The 26,777-nt window shown below is 36.0% G+C and overlaps 1 protein-coding gene across 4 annotated transcripts in view; it reads right to left on the bottom strand.

Moving 5' to 3' along the window:
- Positions 1-26,777, bottom strand: part of GABRB2 (gamma-aminobutyric acid type A receptor subunit beta2) — a 156,319-nt gene that overhangs the window by 83,544 nt on the left and 45,998 nt on the right. For all 4 annotated transcript variants that reach the window (XM_005144970.4, XM_034066857.1, XM_034066858.1 and 1 more), the window contains one exon: positions 14,825-15,045. In XM_005144970.4, coding sequence (XP_005145027.1) covers positions 14,825-15,045 — 221 coding nt within the window. The remainder of the gene's footprint in view (positions 1-14,824; positions 15,046-26,777) is intronic.

Here is a 26,777-nt window from a genome sequence, read left to right as displayed (position 1 = left end):
GACAGCTAAAATGGGAGTCTATCTTTTTCAGTACATGAAAAATACCTTCAGTACTTGTGGAAAAAAATATTAACACAGAAAAAAAAAAACCCAAAAGTGTAGCATAATAACACTACAGTATCAGATTCTGAGCTATCCCTGCACATAATGTTTTTAGACGTTTATTGAAATAGTGTTAATTGTTCTATATAACAAAGAATACCATGATATGTAAATGCATTATAAGCTTTGGAACTGTAAAGTTAAATCAAAGAAGGAGCAGAAAAAAAGATGATAACAGGAAGCCTGACATAAACAGCAAACTGCAGTTGCTGATGATTTACATGAGTGGGACCCCAGGTGCAACATTGGTGGGTATCTATAGAACTATCTATGCAGGAAAAACATTTCTTGCTGATCCTTGCATACCAAGATCTTTATATTCTTAAACAGGAGTTTAATCTCTTCTGGAACTTAGCCTGCCCTCATGCTTCTTCAGATTTCTGAGTTGCGTTTTTTTCTCTTTCTTATGTTAGCTAAATATTTTTAAAACATCATAACTCTGAATCCTGCAGGGTGTCTGGAAAAGACTTCAGGACTCCTCAGAACCAGGTTAAATTTTATCTATTTCTATTATGAAAGACATTTAACCGAAAACTAAGATCGCCTTCCTGGACACCAGCACCCAACATTTTATCAGCATCCTTCAATTTTAATGACATGCAAATAATTGCCCTGAAATGATACTGTGCCTTCTTTATGACATAAAAACATTTTGCATCAGAAGCTGAACACAGAAACCTATAAAAAAATAAGTATCTTGACTGTATCTACAGTATGTTTTCCTGCAAAAGGAAATACACTACTCAGTCTGGTTGGGGGGCAGGGTGTGTGTGTGTGTTTAACACAGCAATGCTCTTGCACAAATCTTTTTCAGATAAATATTTCAGCTCTTAAATGTATTTTCTTGAAGGCATACCAAAGTTATAAGAAAATGACTGCTGACATGTCTGTCTTATGGCTACTCTATTACCTCTTTAAAACTCCAGCAGCAACAAAAGTTACTGCTCCGTGCTGTACATGCCATTTATTCAGCCACACTAACACTATGAAACAATATTCAAAGGCATTTCAGGATAACCATAATGCAGCATTTCTACGTTAGAATTAAATGTGTTTTGGAGACCGGCTTGTTGTAGAAACAGCCCACAGACTTATGTTTAAAGACGTACAGTGCTTTATTTTCAGTTGTTAGCCAAGAATAAAATGTAGTCTGGGATGTAATTATGAAATAAGCTTCTAATGTGTATAATTAAAAGGAGAGAGGGATGAATATTCAGTATGCACCCCCTTGCCTTTGTCTTGTTTCCCATCTTGTGCACTGATCATCATCTCTGCTTTTTACATACAGAACCAAATGGAGCAAATATAAGCCATCTTCTAGGGAGAGAATGATGAGAACACAGATGATGATATCTCGCTGATAGGATAGAACTTATCAGCAAGGTCTAAAAATAATTTACCTCCTCCGCTGACCATATCCAAAAATGCTGTAGGCATCTGAGTTCAGGGGATTTCTAAGCTCTTTCTGAGTGGTTTCCATTGGCTGAAATTTTTAATATTTTGGTAAAAATATCTATGAAGTAGATTGTGAGAAGCCTCATGACCATGGTAAATTAATGTCTTGTTGCTCTCCCACATAAGCAGAATCACTTGGAACTTTGTTGCAGTGTTTCTTCCTATGCAGAATCAGCTATACTACCTTTGTTAAGGTACATGGCTGCTCTCAAACACACATCTTGCTTTTAGGTTATAAAAACCAAACCAAACAAAAAATTACTAACCAAAAACAAAAGCCAAACCCTATGCAAAGGCAAATGACTGTTAGCTAATTTTTGCTAACATTCCCACCAGTAACAACTGCCATAAAACTGGCAGGACAAATAAGTCACAAATGACAAGAAAGAGGACAGAAATTGTGCATGTCAATACTGTGATAAAGAGATTTTTTTTTCTACCTCCAACATTTCTAGTGTTTACCCAGAGACTTCCCAGTGGGGTTAGGATCAGGACTGATAGAAGTAACACTAAAGGAGGCTAGAAAATCTGTGGCACATGAGACAGAAGCCTGAGAAATAAACACTCTAACATTTGGTCCCAACCTCACTGCACCAGTTTCAGTTAATGCAGATGACACAGAGATTTCTTAGTGTTCCCCCAACAGCTACTCATCCTTTGTTTCTTTGCATTCTGAAGAGAACACACCATAACATTTTCAATATATACTAAATACATTTTTCATAAGCACTTTAAATTAGCAAAGTACTGGCATGCAACACCTTCTACAGTAAAACTAACTTTGTCTTGCAATGGTTGTTCAAGTCAATCACTATGTTTTCTAAGTGGAAGCAAATGTTAGCTTTAAAATCCCCAGTGCCTTTACAATCCTGCACAAGGCTTTGGGAAAAGTAGATATTTTTGCATAAAAAGTTCATGTGCTTTTATATTCCTTTCACTTTTCAAGATACATTATTGGAGCAAATATTTTTAAATGTCAGAGCTTTAAAATACAGTCTCAGGATAAACACTTGTCAGTAAATGACACATACTTACAAGCTTTAACTCTGTTTGGGCAACAGACATGAGAAGATGGAAGCCTTTGAGCAGTAGGAAACTACGATATAGTTGCCATTATGGGAACCTGGTGGGTTGACTCACAGAACTAGAGTGCTGAAATGGATGGCTATAAACTCTTCAGAATGTATAGGCAAGGCAGGAAAGGCAGTGGGGGAGCCCTGTACATCAGGGAGTGTTTTGATTATCTAGAGCTTAATGATAGTAATGATAGGGTTGAGTGTTTATGTGCAAGAATCAGGGAGACAGCCAAAAAGGCAGCTATCATGGTGTGAGTCTATTATAGACCACCCAACCAGGATGAAGAAGCAGGCAGATATTTTGTAAGCAGCTATGAATGCTCAGAATTGCTATCTCTTGCTCTCATAGGGGACATCAACCTGCCAGATATCTACTACAAATACAAAACAGCAGAGGAGAAACTGTCTATGAGGTCTCTGGAGCACATGGAAGAGAACTTCCTGAAGCAGCTGGTGAGTGACCCAGACATGGAGAGTGCCCCACTGGATCCGTTGCTTGTGAACAATGAACTAGTAGGTACTGAGATGGTTGGAGGCCACCTTGGGTACAGTAATGACAAAATACTAGTTTATGATTCTCAGAGAAGAGGGGGATCAGCAGAACTGCTACCTTAAAATTCCAGAGGACTGAGCCTGTTTAGGAGCCTGACTGAGAGTCCCTTGGGAGGCAGTTGTGAAGGGCAAAGCAGTGCAGGAAGAATGGACATTAACGAAGAAGGAAATCTTAAAGATGCAAGAGCAGGCCATGCCCATGTGATGAAAGACAAGCTGGCGGACCAGAAGCCTGACAGAGCTAAACAGAAAAATTGGCTGGAACTCTGGGGGAAAAAAGAAGAGTTTATGACCTTTGGAAGAACATGCAGGCAACTGAGGAGAGCTAAAAGGATGTAATGAGAAAACCAGAAGGGCCAGAAAAAGTGTGGTCAGTGGGACAAGGACAGTTATCACCCCCCTGTACTTGGCACAGGTAATGTTGCACCTTGAATACTGTGTTCAGTTTTGGGCCCCTCATTACAAGACAGACCCTAAGGTGCTGGAGCGGCTTCAAAGAGCAATGAAGCTGGTGAAAGGTCTAGGTAGCAAGTCTGATAAGGAGCTGCTGATGGAACTGAAGGTGTTTAGCCTGGAGGCTCAGGGGAAACCTTACAGCTCTCTATAGCTCCCTGAAAGGAAGTTGTAATGACACAGGAGTCAGTCTCCTCTCCCAAGTAACAAGCAATAGAACAAGAGAAAATGGCCTCGTATTGCACCAGGGGAGGTTTAGATTTGATTTTAGGAAAAATGTCTTCACCAAGAGGGTTGTCGAGCACTGGCTGCCCAGGGAAGAGTCACCATCCATGGAGGTCATTTAAAACATGCGTAGACATGGCATGGAGGGACATTGTTCAGTGGTGGCCTTGGCAGTGCTGGTTTAACAGTTGAACTCAATGATCTTAAAGGTCTTTTCCAACTCAGATGATTCTGTGATTCTATTTCACAGCATTTGTGAATTGACATCCAATATCAGCAATAGCCATCATGCAACAGAAATTGTAAATTTTTGAAGGAAGACATGTATATTCCATAGTCTGCATTTATTGAAATTAATTTTATTTTATAAAGAATGTCCTCAAGAATGATGTACCATATAAATATGGAGAAAACAATGATTTCTCAATTTAGAAACTAAGGAGGATAACGCAATTTGGTAACCCTCCCTGTGAAATGCACAGTGTGTATTCACAGTTCATATGTGAGAATAATTTGGAGACCTGAGCATTTGTTCTTTTCTGGAAGTCTCCCAGAAAAGAGAGTATTCACAGATTACATGCCATGGGAATCTATATGGTATTGATTACAGCCCTCAAAACTTCTTCTGCCACAGAGACACCAATTTCTGGAGGACTAGGCTCCAGATCATGTCACTGAAATAATCGCTGAGGTCCTTTTTGTTCACAAGGAACATGTCTGTCTGTAGTTCTTTCCTTCTGATTTGATCTCACAGTCTCCTCCTGGCCCTGAGACATTTTTCCCATCTGCTCATACAGATGGCACATTCATGTGAATTTCAAAGAGTAGTTTTCCAAACTTCTTCTGTTCCCTCACTCCTCAAATTGGATGATTCTTGAGTAGCAGAAGCAGGGAGTGTTCTAGGGATGCTTATTCAGACAGAAGAACTACAGAAAAAAAATATTGCTTTCTTACACAACTGATTTAGAAGAGAAAATGATGGCTGATGCAAAAATGCCTGCATTACAGCATAAACATCAGTGATAAGCATGGCTTAAAAGTACTTTTCTGCAGATGTTTACACACACCAATAGAGTCTGGAGAACTTATCAGGAGGAAAAAAAAACGAACAAAACCCTGGAATTTCTTGTAACTTCCCCTAATTTCTCTCCTAAACATGACTAAATATTGTTCCAATAAAAGGTTTCCTCAGCTGTTTTGCACACTGAGGGCCATAAGAAAATTAGATTTTCACAGGAATAAAGGATATGCAATAGACCCAGGAAATATGAGAAAAAATACTTTAAAAGTAAGACTTAGATTTTAGTTCAGGTGATTCTAATTTCTCAGAAACCATTTTACCATTTTTTTAGAGCTCAATAACGAAATATAACAAAACAATGAATGAACAAAAGAGCTATTTTTTTCCCAGAAATTCAATTCAAGAATAACGGATAACCCTTTGAAACAAAACAAAACACCACTAGAACTAGGTATTTAACTGGAATGAGAAATATGCCCAAGTACTTGCACCTTCAGTTAAAACACTTGCTAGGAAAAAAGAAAAAAAGCTCCTTCCATTTAATAAATAGTATTCTACAATGTCTTACAGTAATGTTCATAAAAGTAGAAAGTGACTGTGAGGTATTAACTCTAAAGACTGTCATAATATTTATTTTCCTTGCAAATGCAAGTTTCACTCATTAAGCTCTATGAGTCTGCCCCTGCTTATGACATCCATTTCAGATTTTACCAATTTTACACAAGAAATATGTGTGAGTAGAATTTTATGCGTATATACATGCACTGTATTTACATATTGAATATATATTATGTATTTAAGCATATGTGTGCATACACATATTTACCATCTATCTCAAGAGCTGAGTCCTGATCAGTGTTTTTTGGAGTTTAGACATGTCCTTTCTATGTGAAATTTCAATTGTCAGGATTACCAAATACTGGCTAAAACAATATGAGAAATGACATTACAGAGGGGAAATTGGATAGATCGCTGTAATTCTAAATAATGTTAATATTTAAATTTTAATTCAAGATTAAATGTTTGATGACCTCTAGTTGGTTTTAGAATATGCAATACCCCTGGAGCAACTTAAGCTGTTACATGGTTCTAAAGCTGATGGAGTTTTTCTTGCTAATATAGACTAAATGCCACAGTCTGTCTGTTAGGCAATAAAACCCAGATTTTTTTTTCACTTCATTGCAATGTAATAATCTTGGATAATAGGGCTTTTAATGGAAAGATTCTTGTGACTTAAAGCTTTTTCCCTTATTAAGCTTAATTGAATTAATTATTTACATACTAATGATTTAAAAGCCATTTCATATAAAATAAAAGGAAAAGACCCTCTTGAATACTTATCCCATACTTAAGATCTAATAAAGGAACTGAAGTAGAAAGATATCTTTGTTTTCTTTCAGATAAGGGAGGTATTTAAAATTCAACTACCCTCCCTCCTGCTGTGGATGGAGGTGTTCTGAAATTATACCATTCCAAATCCTATAGCAAAATGCATCTTTAATCTACAAGTCCTTAATGGAAAAAGATATTTATGACCATCAAGTGATCTCCTCTTTATTCCAAAAATTGCATCTTTCCTGAACTTAGCTCATTTTGTGCTATGTAGGAAAAGTCAAACAATGTGAGTCTAAGGAGAATGGAACAGATTTGTATCTATAAAACAGCTATCCCAAGGTGCTTATGAAGGCTGGCATTTTATAATTCTTCATAATAATGCTTGACACTTACGTAGTGTTTTATGGGATCAAAGCACTTCAGAAACTAATTAATTAATCTTCACAACACCCCTGTGAAAAGGCAGGTTTTAGCATTCCAATTTAATAAATGGAATAACTGAGGCAGAGGAGCGTATGATTTGTTTCATGTCACAAAGACAATACAGGTCTTCAGTTTGTGCATCATTTAAAATAAAAGGAGTTCTGTTTCTGTGCTGAGTTCCTGACTAAGAAAACAGAATCTGACAACTACTTTGCGTGACAGTTGATGATACTTTGTATAGATAAAACAAAAACTATTTTACTTAACCAACACACTGGGATTCAAGTTTCTTACCTTATTCTGGATCTATGTGCACTGTGCAAGACAAGAACTGGTATCTGACTTGCCCTATTTGGATTTCCAAACAATGAGACTGAATGAGGGGAATGCTTCCTTTTTAATGCAGATGATGCTTCGTACTCAAAAATTCTCCACAATTTTTCTCTGTTGTGTCCTCACAACAGCTACATGACTTCAACTCAAGGCAATGTTTTACTACATTCACATTTGTTTCTTCCTGTTTTCAAAAAGCTCCTGCTTTGAACACTTGAGCGCAATATTTAAAGGTTCTTATGTATGTGCATGTATACGCTAACAGTCTTGACAATTTGGACACAGGAATCCAATTCACCTGATTTCTTGTGAAAAACTAAACAACTGCGTGCCAGACTGTGAACTGACTTCCAGTATTGTTGGCAACTGAAAATTCAGGAATTGTACCTGTGACCATGAGCACTAACACAAAAAACTATCCAGTTACCATAATGGAAACACTTGTTCACAGTACAGAGTCTCATGCTCAAGCAAGTCTTAAATAAATCACTTTTTACTCACTCTTTTCAATGCTTATACATACCATTATTGTCAAATCAGGAAATTTAGTGTTATATATTTATCTAAAATAAAAAGAATTACAAGAAATGATATCCAAAATTAAGAAAATGTATATGTTTAACTGGGGCAACAGAAAGTTACTATATCATTACATTCCTTATTTTAGGATAAATGTCAATCTTTTAATTCCAGAAAACATTTTCAATCTGAAGTTCTGTGTTACTGCATGACACCTTGTCTTCTTGCTGGGCCCAAATGACTGGGGCAGAGACAGTAAAAGGGCCTTGTCTCTAAGGATCGTTAACATATTTTTCAAACAAGCATTTAACATGTAAATTTTTGGGCCTCAAATTTACATTACATTTTACTGATGATTTGATGTTCCTGGCATGACACTTTTAAACACCCTCATGAAGCTATGTCTGGTTTATAATAATGTTTCTTTTTCCAAATGGCAACAGTACTTCGAGATACTATTGAAAGAGGAAGCTGGTGCTCAAACTGAGAAACAAGAGTGACAGAACAGCATCTCACTGCAGGGCTTTCTTTTAAGTCACTCCAGAGTACCTCATTATAATGTTTCTTTCTTTTTCTTTCTGAGACTAGACAAGTTTGAATGAAGGGCTGCGCAGCCAAGAGCAGCAGCAAGGTGATGAAATCAGAAGCATCTGCCCCTGCAAAGTTACCATAGTCAAGAGCACAACGTCCAAAATAGCATCTTCCCCAGAAAAGAAGCCCAGGTCCTTCTTATCCTTTCCGAAATCCCCAAACTGAGAAAGATGCAAATGCTTAATTTCTGAAAAAAATTTTTGTTTAGCATGGAAGCACATTGAAAGTCTTTAAATAACTTCTGTCCACCATCCGGAAACATATTTTTGTCGCAAAAAGGCAGGATAGATCTCTCTTGCAGAGGAAGCTCAGGAATTACAAGGATATTTGAAATAGTCTGCATGGCCCAAAGTCATCATTTTAATTCCAGCTAGCACAAATGATTTTATGGTCCTGAAACTGAAAAATGAAAATGTACTTCCATATTATGCTTAAAAAAATAAGCCCTATTAAGCAGGCTGGGGGTGGTGTCAGAAACAGCAAAAAGTAGCAAAATAAAGATCAGATGATTTACTGAAGGATGTCTGATGTGAACAATTCACCTCTCAAACAGTATGTTCTAAGAGCTAAAGGCATTTAGAAAGGCAATTGCTTTGTAAACTGTCCATCAGATTTTGTAGATAATAAGCTGCAAATGAGAAGTTAAATTGCTGAACAAGTCTATTAATGCAACAAAAATGCCCAAGGCTATTTTAATAGAGCAAAGTGTGGGAGAAGCTATTTCACTTGCAACACTGAAAATTTTCAAGCAGCTGAAGCTGAGTGAGCAGGCAGCACAAGGCATAGCTGAGAACACTAAATCCAAGCATCCAGGACTGTTTTGAATTCACATGACACAATGTTGGTAGCAAGAAATAAAGACAGGATGAAGCAAGACCAATGTACACATAATTCACACATTTACAAGAGATTGCTAGATCATATCAGTCAAATAGGAATTATTGCTGGTTGGGTTAGAAACTTATAGCTTACAATATATTAAATAAATCTCAGCAACTAAAACTTTTCGGCTTTCAAGTGGGACAAGTCTTTCATTTCCAACAAAACTACTGTTTTACTTCTTCATGTTTTTCTTTTGGCTAAAAAGGATGGAAATGTCATCACTTCACAGGATGTGGACACTATCAGAACTTGTGTATGTTCTATTTTTCAGTGAAAAACACCCACAAGCTTCAGTTACAGAACACATAAAACCAGCCAGCTGAAGAGGTACAAAAGTATAGAGCACTCTTTGCCATGTAATCATCATTCCTCATTGTCTAACCCAGTGTTGCAGAGTTCACTTTTGAGGACTGCTAGAATAAGCGTACGCAAGAGGAAATATCTCTAAACCCAGCCTATTAAAGGTGCAAAACTACATCTAACATCTTCGTCTTCAGCCACTTATTCAATGATATTTAATCATAGCATTCTAAACTTATTTTTCTTCCTTACTCTGACACACAACACCCAGATGGTCTCTTCCAGCAAAGAGGTGCATTCCAACCCTGGAAAACTTCCAGTGCTTCCACAGACTGCAAAAATCAGAGAAGCGATTCTTCCCCAGAACGACACAGAATAAACCAGAAGACAGCTGAATTTTCTGTCTGCATTTCAGAACAGATTTGATGTCAAAAGTCAGGGATTTTTTTTTTATATGTATGTACATATCTACAAAAATAAATTTAAGAAACACCACATCTTATCTATCATAGCAACTATTTCTGCTGTGTGTATTATATAAACTAGATATTTCAGGATACAGAAATTTAGTTAAAGCAATGTCTTTTCCTGAGTTTTGGCTGCATATGTCATTCAAGCTTTGCTCAACCTACTGTACACTGATTATTATCCTAGATTTGAATCTTGATCCTCCAAGTTTACTTTTCTATATGCATTGTCACATCACTAATATCCTATTGCAAGTCATCTTACTCACCAACAGATAGCAATTTTCCCTGAAATGACTCTTTATTTAAGACTATATGTTGCAATTTTCTATCATTTTAGTGATTAAAATATATCATCTGTTGAATGTCCTGGTCTTGGCAGCAAAGAATTTTCTTGCCAGATGGGATATGAAAATAATATGAAATAAAACGTTTATTTTTAATTGGGAAAAAAAAAGTCAGTTGTATTTGTAAATACCATACCGCAACTGGAATACAGGAAAAAAAGGCATTTTCCCAAAACATAAATAGCTGGCAGCTATTCCTCAGAAATAAAAATCCCTCTAAACCTAAAAGTAACCAGTATGTCACATTCTCTGTAAGAAATTGGTTACAGTTCAGTTACACCCTTACCTTATGCCCTCTAGCAGTGAATAGGACAGGCTACAAGGACATCATAACTACCATATAGATGTCTATGTTCATTAGTACCTGTTTCTCTCTCTCTCCCTCCACTGACAGTATAAGGCAGGTGCTTACAAAATTGCCTCCCTGAAATTTACTTTCATAATGTTTAATCTAACCAGATCTGACACCATGTGCTGCATGGGTTCTGTTAAGAAAAACAAAAAAACAATGTTAAGGGATCACCGCTTCTTACATCCAACATAGAAATTGAACTACAGGGGCATAAAAAAATGAGACGGTTACATCTCTACATTATCATTTTGGTAATAAGATGATTTGGAGTTCAACGAATTTGATTACAGCAATCAAAGTAAATGAAACCAAATTAACAGTAACATACATATGTCTGAGTGTGCATGTGTATACATTTCTACATGTTTATAAATAGATGTTTGGGGAGGCAAAAGTAAAATTTTAAAATTGATTTAAAGGAATTTCAATGTAGTGGCATGCATTTCAAATCAGAATATGCCACTGCAAGTATAAGCTGAAGTAAATTAATGCAGCCATAATAGTAATGATTTTCAGAACAGTAATAGTACACAGGGGTTTTTTTAGATGATATGTGGAAATTAATACTAAGCGGGCATTAAAAATATCACTAGTCTGGACACTTTAAATCATATTAATTTTGAATTAATCTTAGATTAAATAGATAGTTAAAGCTTTTAAAAGCTATAAAACTGAAACCTGACCATTAGAATCACATCATTGATTGCTACATGGTCCCGCAAAGGCAAAAGCAGAATATGGCCAATCATACAATTCTGTTGTGTTACCCGCAAGTGTATTTGCCACATCCACACAAGTATTTGAGAGCCATTTTAGCCTGAAAGCCTTTCCAAGACCTACTTGACTGAGTCTAAGGAGGAGGAGAAGGAGGAGGAGGAGGAGGAGGAAGAGGAGGAGGAGGAGGAGGAGGGAGGGTTTTCTACACTGCATCACAAAAATTTGTCCATGGATCATTAACAAATCAGGGGTTTGAGGATAATTATCCAACTATGACAGACCAATACTAATATTGAGGTTTGTTTTTTGCCCTTGCCAATCCCCTTTTCAAACCTCCCTGGAAACAGGCTATAACCTGAGAAGGACAAGCAGAGAGAAATCTTAAAAACTGGAAAAGATAAAGGTAGAAATAGAAGTACTTCTTTTCAAAATCATAATAATATGGCTTTTCTAACAGTTCTTACCCAAACAGTGTAATATTTTGAGATATATATATATTACAAAAATACATGCACACAAATGCAGTCATGATTTTTCTAAAATAAACTTAAATATCCAAATAACTGAGACCAAAGAAAAATTCTTCATCCAGTCTCATTACCTATTGTGCCCCTAAATTTGCTGGGTTTTTTTGTTGTTGCTTTTGGCTTGTTTTGTTTTTTTAACCTATGTTACAAAAGCTAGAGAATAAAAAATGTTAACCATAAATTTCTTTCTTTCAGTGGAAGAACAAATAGCATTATGTTTCCTCCAACACTCAGAACAGAGTGTGTGAATTCATACAAAGTAGGAGAGCTGAACAGTGACCTATCTACTATATCCACTGTGAAGTACATCTCTAAGTGCAGCAAACAACCTCAAGGACCAACCGCCAATAAGTTATAGCACAGGGTACAATGATGAAAAGAAAGATTCTTATTGTTAAACCAGCATTACTAGATCCCAGTTTCCATGCAAGTAAGAATAACTGTTTTATTTCTAACAGCAGCTAATAACTTTAATCAGACAGTCCTGCCAGGGCTAGAGACTATTTATTCTTCAACTAGAAAACAAAATGGACTTCCTAAATATCCTGTAGTCAAAATGTAGACCTCTTCTTGCCATGGACTCACCTATTATGTTTCAAATCATGTTGCACAGCCTCTACACCAGAATACACTGCCTCTCCAAGAAAAAAGAGGTGTCCTTTCCTCTTTGGCTGTTCAAGTACCATAGTTGCAGCTGGACCCATGACAATTGCAGCCCCTAATCTTTTGTGACAGGTAGGGGGAATCCACTGTGACAGTTATCTTGCTACTGCCCTCAGCATACAAGTCGTTTCAGAACAACAAGGAAACACGCAGAATTCACATCCATCATGCATCTTGTGTGAGCTCACAGGGCAAAGAGAAATGTACCCAGCAGAGTCTTAAAAGGGATGTAAGAACTGATAATCACAAATACAAGGCTGTGAGGTATACTGGAACATTAGAAAGTTATTTTCTGATCTGAAACTACTGACCTAAGAAAAAAAATCTTCTATATAGCTTTATTTTGAGCTGTAAGTTCTGCAGTAGAAACAACATACAGAATTATTATAAAACCATTTTGGATACCATACAGTGCTAGCAAGTATTGAAAAAAATAACTCTAAGAAATAAAGGATCAAAGCCTTAATGTTTCATCTAATTAAATAATTAAGTAAAGCTAAAAAATAGACAAGATTTCACTTTATCACATCATAAAACATATTAAGACTGATTTGCTATATATGCTTAATGAAGCAATATCAACACCAATTCAGCTAATGGGAGTTGGTTTGTATTTCACTTTCACCATTTCAAGGAACCAAGTATCTGTTGGTTCATTGAACAGCAAACCAGACTGACTTGCTCCCAGCCACTGTGCTGAAACCTGAACTGCTCTCACCCCGAAAACATAACTGGACACAATACAAATAACCAGCAACAAAAGAGCAGAAACTAACTCAAAATGAACTCATTTAGTCAGATATGGTATAATGTTTCTCTGCAGTTCATAAGAGAATATTTGGCTTGGGCCACAGATCTAACAATGAAATCTGCTGTTTCAGTTTCTGGGAGAAAAAAAATAAATAAATAATTTTTCAATTTTTAATAAAATGCTCTACATGCTCTCAAGTTTCATAAAAACAGCCATGCTGCTGCCCGCAAATGCACTTAGGTACTTTGCTATTGTGGTCACACTTCAAGAAGGCATACTTTTGCTGTGTACCAGATGTAGCCAGTTAATGTTATTTCTGCTAGTAACTATAACAGCCCTTTATTTTTCTTCCTTTATTTTTTAAGTAGAAAAATAATCTGTCAGCTGTAAAAGGCAGTGTTATTCCTTAAACACAGAGGAAGCTGAGGAGCCATGGAAAGCCCAATTTTTTTTTCCACCAAGTGGAAAATATTCTACAATGAAGGATGAAATCAGCATCATGCACATTAGGAGAGTCACTCAAAACCAAAGTTTCTATCAAGTGAACATTTTCACACTTTTCACTCCCTTTTTCTGGCGGTGAATCACCATCTGCCACAGACTGCAAGAGTCCAGGTCTCATCCAGACAGGAGGCACTTGAAGGCTGTCTCCTGCATAGTGGTGAGAGCACTCGTCAACTCTCTTTCAGTCTCAGGGAGACTGGTTTCTACCTAAGAGCTAGAAGACACTGCCACTTTCTTTTACAGCTGGGTAGAAAATAACCATGTTAATAATGCATGTGTCTTGACATAGTAGTTACAGACAGACAATAGAAATTTCAACAGAAAATTAAAGAAATACATGAATAGAGGTTTTAAGAATAATATTCCCCAAAATTATTATTGCATATTTTTCTCAATATCAAAATATGAGGATATGAGGCATTCTACATTTAAATTCTGCAGCATTTTCTTTTTTTTTTTTAACCCAATATAGAATAATAGAATGCTTTCTCTCTATTTTGTTATCTGCTCACACCATTTTGTCAGTCATCTTTTGTCAGGAATTGTCAGGAATTGCCAGGAATATTTGCAAATCACTTTCTTGGAAATTATTGTTTTCTATAAGCATTGCTAAATAAAGAGCTTCCCAGTTCCCAAGATTTTCAGAGTGAAGTTGTTCTGCTGATTTCTCCAGTTGCTATTCTCCCTACAGTCATACATGATAATACCACCAGGCTGAAAAACTTTTTGAGTCATGCCTCATCTCAGTGAAAATCAGAAAACTGATTCATCTGTGTAGCATGCAAACCAATCTACTATTCAATCAAAAATATTTACAGAAATGTATCATTTAGGTAGACTGTCAATTCAGCTGTCATACATCTTCCCTTTTTACCTCTAATCCTCATTTTGTATTTATTTCAGTTCCTATGAGGAAACAGCTTTAAACCTGGCTTTTAATCCAGAATGAGTTTTTAAAATAGTATTTAGTCTTATCTGTCCTTAATACAAGTGTCTCAATTGCAGTAAAAATGGCAGTTTATCCACACAATTTACATAAAATAAGAATAAAAACCTTTGTCCATTCCTAGTATATTTAAATTAAAATTGCATCTGGAATATAGTAAATTATACAGAATACAGCAATAAAAAGAATAGCATCAAAAAAGGTAAAGAATATATTTTAATTTGAAGCTATGATATACTGACTAAAAATAAAAAGAGAGGAGTCAGAAATGATTCATACTGACCTGAGTCCATAAAGGACTGTCCCATCTGGATGCAATCGGATCATTCTGTTCTTCACCGTGACACCATGTACAAATGACTTCTTGTCGTTCAGAAAATAGGTATCAGGAACCCACAGCTGATCAGCTACTCTGTTGTCCAGAGTAAGGTTTAGAGGTATTACATTATACGACAGCCTCTTATCCCTCCACGCCTGCTGAAAGTACATTGTCAAGGTATAGTCCTGTGATTATAAAAACAAGAAAAAGTTTGCATTGAAACAGACAGCATACATATGCAAAAACAAAACAACACCAAACCACCAAATTATGCAAATGCACATTTATTTATTGCAACAGTTTTTAAAGGCAAACATTGGTGCTCAGAATTTCTATAAGTGGATTGATTTATTTATTTTTACAGTACTGAACATCTTGTGTATACTTAATAGGAGAAACGAGAACACAGAAAAGATGGGGTATTTACATTTTATGAATGACTTGGGAGCTCTTATTTCAGTATTTAAAAATAAAACAAGAAAAGAACTGTAGAGGCTTAGCACTTGGCAATTCCTGTAACACTGCAGAACCCTGGGAGTTCTAAGAAACGGAATATTCAAAGATCTGAATTTCATCTCATGATCTCCACTGTATTCACTAGAGGTCTGGATCAGGTCTTGTATCTCTGAAGTTGCAGTTACCACCCATACACTTCTCCAAATTAAAATCTCTTCAAAGTCTGTTAACTTTCCCTTGGGCACTGAAATCAATGGGAAGTCTCTGAGGTTCCTATGCAACAGACCCTTAGTATTCTACTTAATTTTACAGATGAAGTAACTCTGGTTACTTCAATGGAGCAATTCAGAGAGCACAATTAAGCATCTGGGTAAATATCTGCAGTATTATGGGACTTGCTTTGTCTAACATACAGTACTTTGGAGATATTTGACCTTGTAGTGTTTTAGAGCACAATATAATTATAAAAATTATGTTTTTTAAGACATGTTATGCAGAGGCAGAATATTATCCATTAGCCTATATTAGAAAAACATCCATAAATAATATACAAAGGAGTTGTATGTCTGATCACAGACCATTGGAGACTGTAAAACATTACTTAAGAAATACCAAAAGGAGGAATATTCTAAAACCTGTTTTTTTGTTTTGCTTGTTCTACAGTAGTCATGACCAGGCCCAAGCCTACTTTGATTTAGAACTCATATTTCACATGTATTTGATTAAATAGTGAGAACTGTTAGCTTACAAAAGACTGCTTTCAAGAGAAAGCCAACAAAAGTTGCTGTTATTATCAGCAACCCCAGGATTCAGCTATGTAAGAGTATAAAAGTCTGTATCTACACATCAGTCTGATGCACATGAAAACAAGAATTTCCACCTAACTTAGAACAAATATTAAACTATGGTGACTATATCCCACAAACCAATTTCTAGCACTGCATAACAAAGTGAAGTATGCAAGATACAAATATTTTAATGCCTAAATTACAATATTGGTTCTCAGTAGCTACTGGATATTTTAAAGGAGAGACCACTATTGAAACTGTTTTTATTACAGCTAGCAAAGAAATATTAATCTGTGTGCCTGAATACTTAAGAAGCACCTGCAATAACTGTATTTTACAAGCATTTTCATTTTAAGAAAATATATGGTAGAATGTCACAAACATTAACAAAACTGCATAATTACAAGTTACACCAAATAAGTTCTTCCAATTATTTTACTACCAAATATATTGACCTTGTAACTATGCTAATCTGACCAATTTTCATTATTTGAAATCTCTTTCCCTTCCCACCCCCTCACGATCAGGATGAGTCTGCTTTCAAGAATGTTCCACCTACAGCTGAAGAATTTTACTGTTATGCTTCATCACTGTTCTGATTCACAACCAGATACCAGGAAATGTTCAGTAATATATTGCCAGCAAGAAAATATATTAATCTTCATTATACTAATATATCACAACATAAAGTAGATGAGTTGTAGCAATTTCTCCCCTCTCCTTGGAATGTTGCTTTTTATTCCTATTCTAAGGAGTAAACTACATTTATTAGTATATTGCCTATATATAGAACATGCTTCCCTCTTTACACCTCAGTAAAAGCGGAAAAGAGAAGGAGGAAGAAAACTAAACATGCATGGTTCAGTGCATAAAAATGAATTACATAAAACTGTAAAATTGGAGCACTGGTATAGCTGAAAGAAAAGCCAAGCCACCCGGCTCGAGTTCAGAATCAAACACACTGTGTTCCAGAGACAGAGCTGGTGTTCCAACTCAAAATTATTTGTCATCTGTTGGCCCTAGTTTTTCAGATGTGATCAGAGTTTCTGATCATCAAAACAGGATGCCTTAAATAATGTTTTTATAAAACTCTCACAACCCTGACTGGTTTGGTTGATTTGGTTTCTGTGGGGTCTTTTTAATTATTATTAAAAATAAATGTGTTCCAAGCTACATATTTCACAGTATAAGTGAGTAGTCAGGAAAAAGGAAAACCTGTCACGTAGGTGCAATTCATTCCTTACAAAGGAGGGAAGCATCTGTTTTCAAAATCCAAAATGAAACAGTAATTCAAAAAGATGATGTGAAGGTACAAAGTGTCCCTGAAGGATCCCAAGACTCTTTATACTTTGAGATTAAGAATATTGTCATCTATCAGAAATATGACAGAAAAAGTCTGTTAAACTCAGATTAAATATGGAAATCCCTGTCTACTCTAAGGATAATTATCAAAACAGTCATGTAAACATCTTGTCAATAGCAAAACAAGCAAACAAAAGTAGATGATAGAATTGACTAGTAAAGGATGATTTTATTTTGTTAAGGCATTCACATCCTAACAAATCACAGGGCGGGACTGTTAGAAGCTTACTCTAAGTATGAAGATGAAACAGGAGTTAATTCATTTAAAAAGCCTAGCACAGGGCAGTAATTAATGAGTTGAAAGAAGTACCAAACCTCATGATGATTCTGTCATTGAATATCAATACTCATATATAAACTACAAAGGTACAGACTATTTACAATACAGATATAATAGACATATTGTACAAATAGAATTACAGGCGTTCATCAGTTACCCTGAGCACCTGAAGCTTGAAATGCTGTACAAAATTTTATCAGAATTGCCAAAGTTAAGCAAAACATAGAATATAAATAAATACTGTATTTTCTGTAAATACACAAATATTTTAATTTGTATACCTTTCATTATTGCATTGTTCACAAAGATTTTTTTTCCCCAAACGGAAATTGAAGCAACTGAAATAGATGGTTACTCCTATTCTGTCCTGATCAAACAGATCAAACTTAACTTTCCCTCATCAGTTAAAGTTCAGTTTCACAATTTTCTTACTTCACACGATGAACAGAAGAGCAGCAAATATTAGAGAAAGGTAATCTTAATGCAATTTTTCTTACGTGAATAAAAAAAGTAACAAACTGTTTCATTTGTATTAGCATATTTATGAGTAAGTTTTTTCCTGAACATTATGTTTGTGCAGTGGTTGTCTGAAAACACTTTTAGCTGATGAGACTATAAATACAGTGAGAGATTTCAACTTCAATTTTGTAGAGTTGTTAGAATTGTTACAGACAGCCAAGCTGTAAGTTAATGACCATCAACATAACAATCCAAGGGAAGATACTGTGCAGGAAGGCATCAGATCTGAAAACCCACACTTCTATAGACTTTAATCTCATTAACACTTTCAAATAAAAGCTTTTTTTAAGCCAAACAAGAAATAGTAGTTTGGGACTGTTGCTGGTTTAAAAAGATGAGAACACAAGTCTAAACTGACCCATGAGCCAATGACTGTGAGATGTGTATTGCTGGTCCTCTTTTTATGTTGGAAAAAGGATCAATGCAAAAAAGAAGAGAGATTTCATGAACTTCCAAAATGACAGTGGGAGTCTAATACAAAACCAGATGTAGAATTTTTCTAAGCATGAGGATAAGGTGCAATGTGAGAAAAAACAAGATTTAAAACATAACTTTTCTATGTTACACAAAACAGGGCTGATTTGACAGTGCAGATTAAAAATGTACACCAACATTTGTATTAAGGCATATAACACAGCTACTGAAACATTTTGGATATTAAAATCAGGAAACGATGGAGGAGATAAAAAAAAGTAGAACAAATATTCTGCATATTATAACAGATAGCAGCATGGAGCTGAAGAAGTTATTAGTTATTTACTCATCAGTAATGAATGGAGAACTCATTTGTGGTTTGGCTTAAATGTACTTCTCATAATTTTCATGGTTATTCCTAAATTGTAAAAATCCTTTACTAGGTTTCCCAGATTGACATTTTTAAAGCTAAATCATTTCCTTCTGAAAGCACTTGATAGTAAAGATTTTGACTGAATACTATATTTACTTACCATGTACATTTAAAAAGCTGTCTGTTGATAACATATTTAAAAGTGCCATTAAATAAATTATTAAATGCATACATCTAAACTGCAAAACCTATTCTGATATATTAAAAGCTATTATATACCTAAGAAGAAAGAAGCAAATGTTAACTTTGTGTCTGAGGAGTAGAATTATCACTGATGTGTGCAGTTTCTACAGTGGGAAGCACATACTTCACTACTCTGATGTTCTATATAACAATCCAAAACAAAGTATTTTGGGCTAAAGGAGTTTCAGTAGATTCATTTCAAAAGCCATGTCTTTCCCCGAGTGCTGACTGACAATCCTTTCAATCTTCATTTAATTTAAAACCAACCACTACAATGTTTGATTCATAATTACCTATCTCGCACATCAAGAAAGTTAACACAAGAAGTCTGCTCTGTTAATACTGGAGACACTAAAGTGACTTACATAAGAGTTGAATGAACTGTAGAAAGAATGGGGGATACCAAAGAAGCGTCAAAATAAATTCTGTCTTATGCTCTTTCAAAAAAGTATTTTTTACATTCTGAAAAACTTTACTTCAGGAAAAAAAAAAGAAAGAAAGAAATGGCAATGACACCAAGAGCCCTACATAGAGTCCAAGTTGAACTCTCTTGATCTATCAAGTTCTACTTCCTAGACTGGCTTCAAATCCATGAAACACCTCTAGCTAATTCTGTCTCCTAAATCTTACCAGGTAGTTTTTCTTGTCAGGAATTTTATGATCTGAAGTCTACAATATTTCCAAAAAGGAAAGGATCCTAACAAGCAAGCTTACCAACTATTCTGCAGCAGCTATCCCAGAATTACTCATCAGCAATTCTCAGTTCTCAGCTGAACAAATAATCAAAGAAGGGCTGTTTAACTCCCACAACAGTTCTTAGAAAAAGACAGTATTATTGAATCAAGCAAGACTTGTGCATGAAAGCCAAACAGCTGTCAGCAGAGCTTGACTCCTAGACATAAAGCCACTGATTATATGAAATCTGTAGTAAGACACTGTTCAACATTTCAGCGGCAGATCATGAATTTGTGTCTATCTGGTACTACTGACAGTAGCCAGTATTATTATTGTTTCTACACAGTGATTTATACATTGTACTGTGATGCAGCATCATTACATTTCATGCACTGAAATTAAAGCAGTTACGGCTTGATATGTTTCTTGCAATGTCAATTAGTTTAGCAAGCCACTGTGACACTTGGTTTTAATTTCTGACAAGTCACACAGCCTGAACCATGATATTGCACTTTTACTGAGCCAGCAATCTGTGTGTCATTCCAATCAAAGAGCATCTGCCATGTGTCTTTTAGCTCTCTCCGATTTGCTGTCTGTTGATAAGAGGAGGATTGATTAAAGTGAACTTGCACTGAAAACTGCAATCTAACTGCTGTTTGCTCAAGAGAGTCACGTATCTTGGTAGCTTCAGATTTTTCACTTGGGAAGAGATCTAGTCCTCTTTATGCAGCATTGCAGAATTCTCAGAGGAGCAAAGGAAATGCAAAAATGAATAAATGCAATTAATACTCACTTTCAAGACAAGTTATGGAAACTATTTTTCTGTCTCAAAATTATGTGCAGCATTATTTAGTCATGCATTCAAAATAGAAGAAAATATTTTAAGCTACAAAAATATCCAAAATAATTATATTTGATTTTCAAATTTTTCTTTACTTTTGTATCACAAGCCATTTGACAGAAGAGCAAAATAATTCTGAGTTCAAAGATCATTTCCTATGCAATTGTACAATCCCACCGATCTCCAGAAAGGTAAATACCTATAATAGAAATCCTATTGAAATTGCTTTGATTACTGGGCTTCCCATATTATAGGATAATTAATAGTATTGAAAGAGTTAAAGATATGATTGAAAATGCTAAAGAAGAGCAACAACAAAATTATAATTTCTTAAATAGAGTGGAAATAAACTTTTCATTAAGCAGAACTGAAGATTCAATTGGAAAATCTGATGAGAGTAGATGGTGGCCTAAGCTATTGTTTTACATACAAGACCCAAATGATTAAAAAAACCAGGAAGAGGCAATAGAAACTTACATATCTTACTGATACCTTTAATGAAGAAAAAAACCCAACCCAAACCAAAAAACATTCCAGGATAAGAATACAGTCATTGATAGTGAGATTAAATCTGACTGCAACTTGAGAACACTGGTCATGGTTTGGTGCAGAACATTTGGATGAGTCCTCTTTTTCAGGATGCTTTGTAATTTCCAGAGTTGCTAACACATAAATAAAGCCTAAAGAATATAGTTAGAAACTGAACAAATCACCAAGTTAATGCAGCTGCTCCTTATCACTGCAGTTAACTCCTGAACATCTTATGTATTTAATAATAAAATGAATAGATGTTCAGGTAAAGCACATTTATTTGTAATATTCTTTCAAGGAGAATACTTAAATGAATAAACATTCCCAGAGTTTATCTATTTTTAAACATGATCTTGCTCCCTTCAATTAAGATGTCACTTCATCAAGACAAGGAGAGTCCAATGACAAAAGTGCCATTAATATGGCTGTTGTTACGCTAGCTAGCTCTGTCTGCCTTTTCACATCTAAAAGAACGTAAAACAATCCCTAAATTCTCAGCTTCAGGCTTTGGTCCAGTAGAAACAGTTTGAGATGCACTCAGCATTTTACTACTAGAACCGGTTGTTTGTTGACATCCTTCACAGTTTGCTGCAGTCTGAGGCTGCTGATGAATTCAGCTGCCCATTATAAAACCTGTTTAGCCTTCATGAACAGTTACAGTTTTTCCCTTAAACATACAACCTGCTGGTATTTTGAGAAGTCCTGTCTCAACTCACTTAACCTTACACATCAGTGTTCATTTTCCCTGAACTATTAACAATTATGAACAATGTAAAATATTCCAGCCTCAAGAAGTGCTGTAAACAGATCATTTTCAACAGTAGATCAAAACTTTGAAATGTTACAATATTGGTAATTCCCTAGAGTTCAAACTAAACCACAGGCAAATTCCTGATTTATCTCACTAAGTAGTCACTTCTGCTGCTTCAGTTTTGCAAGAAATGGTAGTATGCTTTAGGGTGACACAGTGAACCTCTGAGCTGTCCAGAGCCATGAAGTAATGGGAACACTATAAATGCTTGCAAAGCCTATTGAAAGCATCAGTAGTAACACTCCTGTTGCTACACTATCAGTGACGACACGATCCTCCTTTCAGAAATACTAAAACAAGCCACAAAGTTATCTCAATGAAAAAAGTACAAATTTAATTTTATTATTAAAAAGAGAAAGCTGACAAAACTGATTGTCTGATCTTCAGACAGAATTTGTACACTTAGTGCTACTGAGGAACGCAATATTCTAACAAAGATATGTCCTTTTGGTGATCCCATTTAATTGTGCTGCCTGAGGATGCACTTCTTGAAAAAGAAAAATACTCTATGAATATTTTATTGGATCATTTTTATAGGCAAAGGAATTTACTTTGCTCTATTTAGTTTGTTTTACTAAGCAGATTATTTTGCTCGTATTTCCTTTCAGGTAAAAAGCTAGCTGTCTCCTCAGTTCAGCAATAGAGAAGTTTCCACAAGATAATTTCTACAACAGACACACTAAAGAAGGCATGCATATATATATTCTTCATTTTCCTAAATATGATCAAGTAATTTTTCTGTTCTGCTGTTCTGTTCTGGTATTACTGCTACCCTCTGTCAAATCTACATCATGTCCCTCTGTATCACAGAACAGCAAAACACTTCAAGTGACTTTCAGATGATTTTTTTGTTCTTCAAGATTTTTCTCCTATGAATTCTTTCACAGGTGAAAACACTATCAATTTTTGCTCTTCCTGTGATGTAGTATCTGTGAGCTAGAGATAAATAAAATCTTACTAACCTATGCTAAAATGCTCTTTTTGATTGAGACAGCCAAAACATCTCAGATTGCCTTACTAGAAGAGTTCTTAAAAAAAGATGGAGTAAATATGAATATTAATCAATACTAAGGCAATATTTTCATCAGTATCTGCATTATGCCATTACTAGACATCACTTCTATTTTAAAGACAAAATAATAAAGACAGAGACAAGAAGCTTAGACTAACACATTTTGTCAGATTTTAGGAGGCTTCAGAGTGAAATTACTGATCAAATTGGGCAGCCCTATAATTTTTTCAGAATTCAACTGAAATTGTAGGTAGTCAACAACCAAGAAAGCCCTATTATATTAGCATTGGAAGAGTGGACAAAATCAGAGTGCTTTTTAAACGCTGCCCTAAACAAAGTGTCTGACAATACAATACAGATAGCTTATTAATTCATTAAATGATTGCTTTCTTCAGTGCTTCTGGACACTGATCACTGCCATATTTTCTTGTTCTGACTTGGAGTATCCCTTAGCCAGAAACAGATTCAGTTATACAATTTTGTCAGAAGAGCTATGATTGTCTAACATTTGTAACCAGTTCTAAAAATAAACCACCAGGGACATATTTAATAATAAATTTAAACTTTTAAGGGAACTTTAAGGTCAGCTCACAAAGCAATGTTTTACACTCATTAAACAACAGTCTCACAGAGAATATTGATGTAAGAGAGACAGTGAGTAAGAGCAAGAAAGTGAATTTGAGGAAAAGTTTTCTACAAGAAAAAACCCAAACATTTTCTCCATGATATAGAGTTAATTTCAGAATTATAGAAACAAGACTATTCTTAACATTTCCTTTAATAACGTACCGTGCAACTGAACTAAACTTAAACTAGTTGATTTTGTTAGCTTATTATGGTCTCCAAGAACTGCTGATACTTCATAGAAATTTTCAGTAGAAAAACAGCCAGGCATGTGCATGATTATTCCTGATCTTATTTTTGCTCTATTTTTCTCCTAAATGAACTCAAGAGTTCTTCTTCCTCTGTCTCTATGTACACATTTTTTCACACAACGCTACTAGCCATGCTACATATCTATGCTGTTTTCTTGCTATTTTTTTTGTGTGGTTTTTTTAGTTGTAACTAAAAAAAGAAACAAAGTTTAGGTGGAAACCCCAAATACCTCACACTGTTTGTATAAATGCATCCACTTTGGAAACAAATAGGAATTATTCTAGGCAACTGTAATCTGCAGGTATTTTTAATGCCATTCTCAACTCCCATATGAAGCACCAGCAGCAACTCACTTCTGTGAAGTACTGTCACCACAGATCCTGCAACACCTCGTCTCTCTGCTCTACTGATCCCAAGTTCTCTAAAATAGTTCATTAATCTGTTAGGGACAAACCAATGCCTTGAAATAAGGAATGTACTCTGGATGGTGTAAATCTCCCACAGATAAATTCCTACAAGCATTTATATACCATGGTCTAATACACCAGAGCCTACATGCAGCACTTCAGACTAATGTGTTTTTTTTGCCTGCTTACATATAAATCTCACAGGAATAGACAAAATAATTTGATTTAGCTGCCTTCCTTGGCCAATAATCACTTGAATCCCATAATCTTACATATAGATTTCATGGGGTGTGAACAGTGAAGAGTGTGAGGATGAAAAAAAAGAGGCATCTTGTCATGTAGATCTTTTTCTGTATTTTAAACACTCTCCTCCCTGTAACCCAAGATGCGCCAGGCTGTTTCTCTCAGAAATGTCAGGCACTGCAGAGAACTGCCAGCACTGAAGTAAAAGGACAATTTTAAATAGTACATATAATTTCTTTCATAGTGATGACAAGCCTGTGGAAACTGATAGAAAGACCAATTAGCGTGACAGTCCAACAGTTCAGCAAAGAGAAAACAGTAGAGCATTTATAAGCGATGCAGACAAAAAAATAAATTTATATAATTATATCTGAGGAAGAAAAAAATAAGGGGCAGGGGGCTGCTATCAGTTGGAAAAAATATATCTTTAACAGTGATTGCACCTGCATTAATTATACCTTAAATTGGTCATGGTTCAGCAAAGTGAAAGCCTACTGGAATATCTCACAGGGAAGAATCTCCATTTAGAGTGCCTCTATTATGAAAGTATGTTTACCTTAGCAGGCACATAAGACTATAGGAAAGAACAACTGCAATGCCCACAACAACAGAATACCACTAGTTTTCCACAAACAATCTGCTTATTTTACTTACAAGAAATCAACAGGAGATTAATACTGGAAATATTTGCATGAACAATGCTGCATTAGTATTTTCATAAGATCATAGGAAACCTAGGCTAGAAGAAACATCAGGAGGTCTCTAGTCCAACCTTCTGCTTAAAGCATAAGCAGCTGTGAGGTGAGACCAAATTGCTCCAGGCTTTATGCAACCTGCTCTTGAAAAACTTGAATAATTGAGACATACTTTCTATATGGATTAGAACAACATTTTAATAACAATGAAATTGATGTTTACATTTAGAAAGAAACTCCCTATTCATCAAAAAGGAAAAATCAGGATTAACACCCTATATTTAGCAATGGTTGTAATTTCATTTCAGTTTGATTTAAAAGCACTATTGTCATATCAACATTAACCATTGTTGTGGTCAATGGGGCAGAATCTAGCTGGAGGTCTATGACTAGTGGAGTCCCTCAGGGGTCGGTGCTCGGACCAGTGCTGTTTAATATTTTCATCAATGACTTGGATGAGGGAACCGAGTGTACCCTCAGCAAGTTCGCTGATGACACTAAACTGGGAGGAGTGGCTGACACACCAGAAGGCTGTGTTGCCATTCAGTGAGACCTGGACAGGCTGGAGAGTTGGGCGGGGAGAAACTTGATGAAATTCAACAAGAGCAAGTGTAGAGTCTTGCATCTGGGGAAGAACAACCCCATGTACCAGTACAGGGTTGAGCTGCTGGAAAGGAGTGAAGGGGAAAGGGACCTGGGGGTGCTGGTGGACAGGAGGATGACCATCAGCCAGCAATGTGCCCTTGTGGCCAAGAAGGCAAATGGCATCCTAGAGTGCATTAGAAAGGGTGTGGTTAGTAGGGCAAGAGAGGTTCTCCCCCCCCTCTGCTCTGCCTTGGTGAGGCCACATCTGGAATATTGTGTACAGTTCTGGGCCCCTCAGTTCAAGAAGGACAGGGAATTGCTTGAAAGAGTCCAGCGCAGAGCCACAAAGATGATGAAGGGAGCGGAACACCTCCCTTATGAGGAGAGGCTAAGGGAGCTGGGTCTCTTTAGCTTGGAGGAGACTGAGGGGTGACCTCATCAGTGTTTACCAATATGTAAAGGGTGGGTGTCAGGATGATGGAGCTAGGCTTTCTTCAGTGATATCCAGTGGTAGGACAAGGGGCAATGGGTGTAAACTGGAGCATAGGAGGTTCCACGTTAACATCAGGAAGAACTTCTTTACTGTAAGAGTGACAGAGCACTGGAACAGGTTGCCCAGGGAGGTTGTGGAGTCTCCTGCATTGGAGATATTCAAAGCCCGCCTGGACAAGTTCCTGTGTGATGTACTCTAGGTTACCCTGCTCTTGCAGGGGGGTTGGACTAGATGATCTTTCGAGGTCCCTTCCAACCCTTGGGATTCTGTGATTCTGTGATCTTAGAACCATCGCATACTACTGCCTCTAAAC

Source organism: Melopsittacus undulatus, chromosome 10, assembly GCF_012275295.1.
Source record: "Melopsittacus undulatus isolate bMelUnd1 chromosome 10, bMelUnd1.mat.Z, whole genome shotgun sequence".
NCBI classification, from domain to species: Eukaryota; Metazoa; Chordata; class Aves; order Psittaciformes; family Psittaculidae; genus Melopsittacus; species Melopsittacus undulatus.
This window is presented reverse-complemented; position numbering and strand designations above follow the sequence as displayed.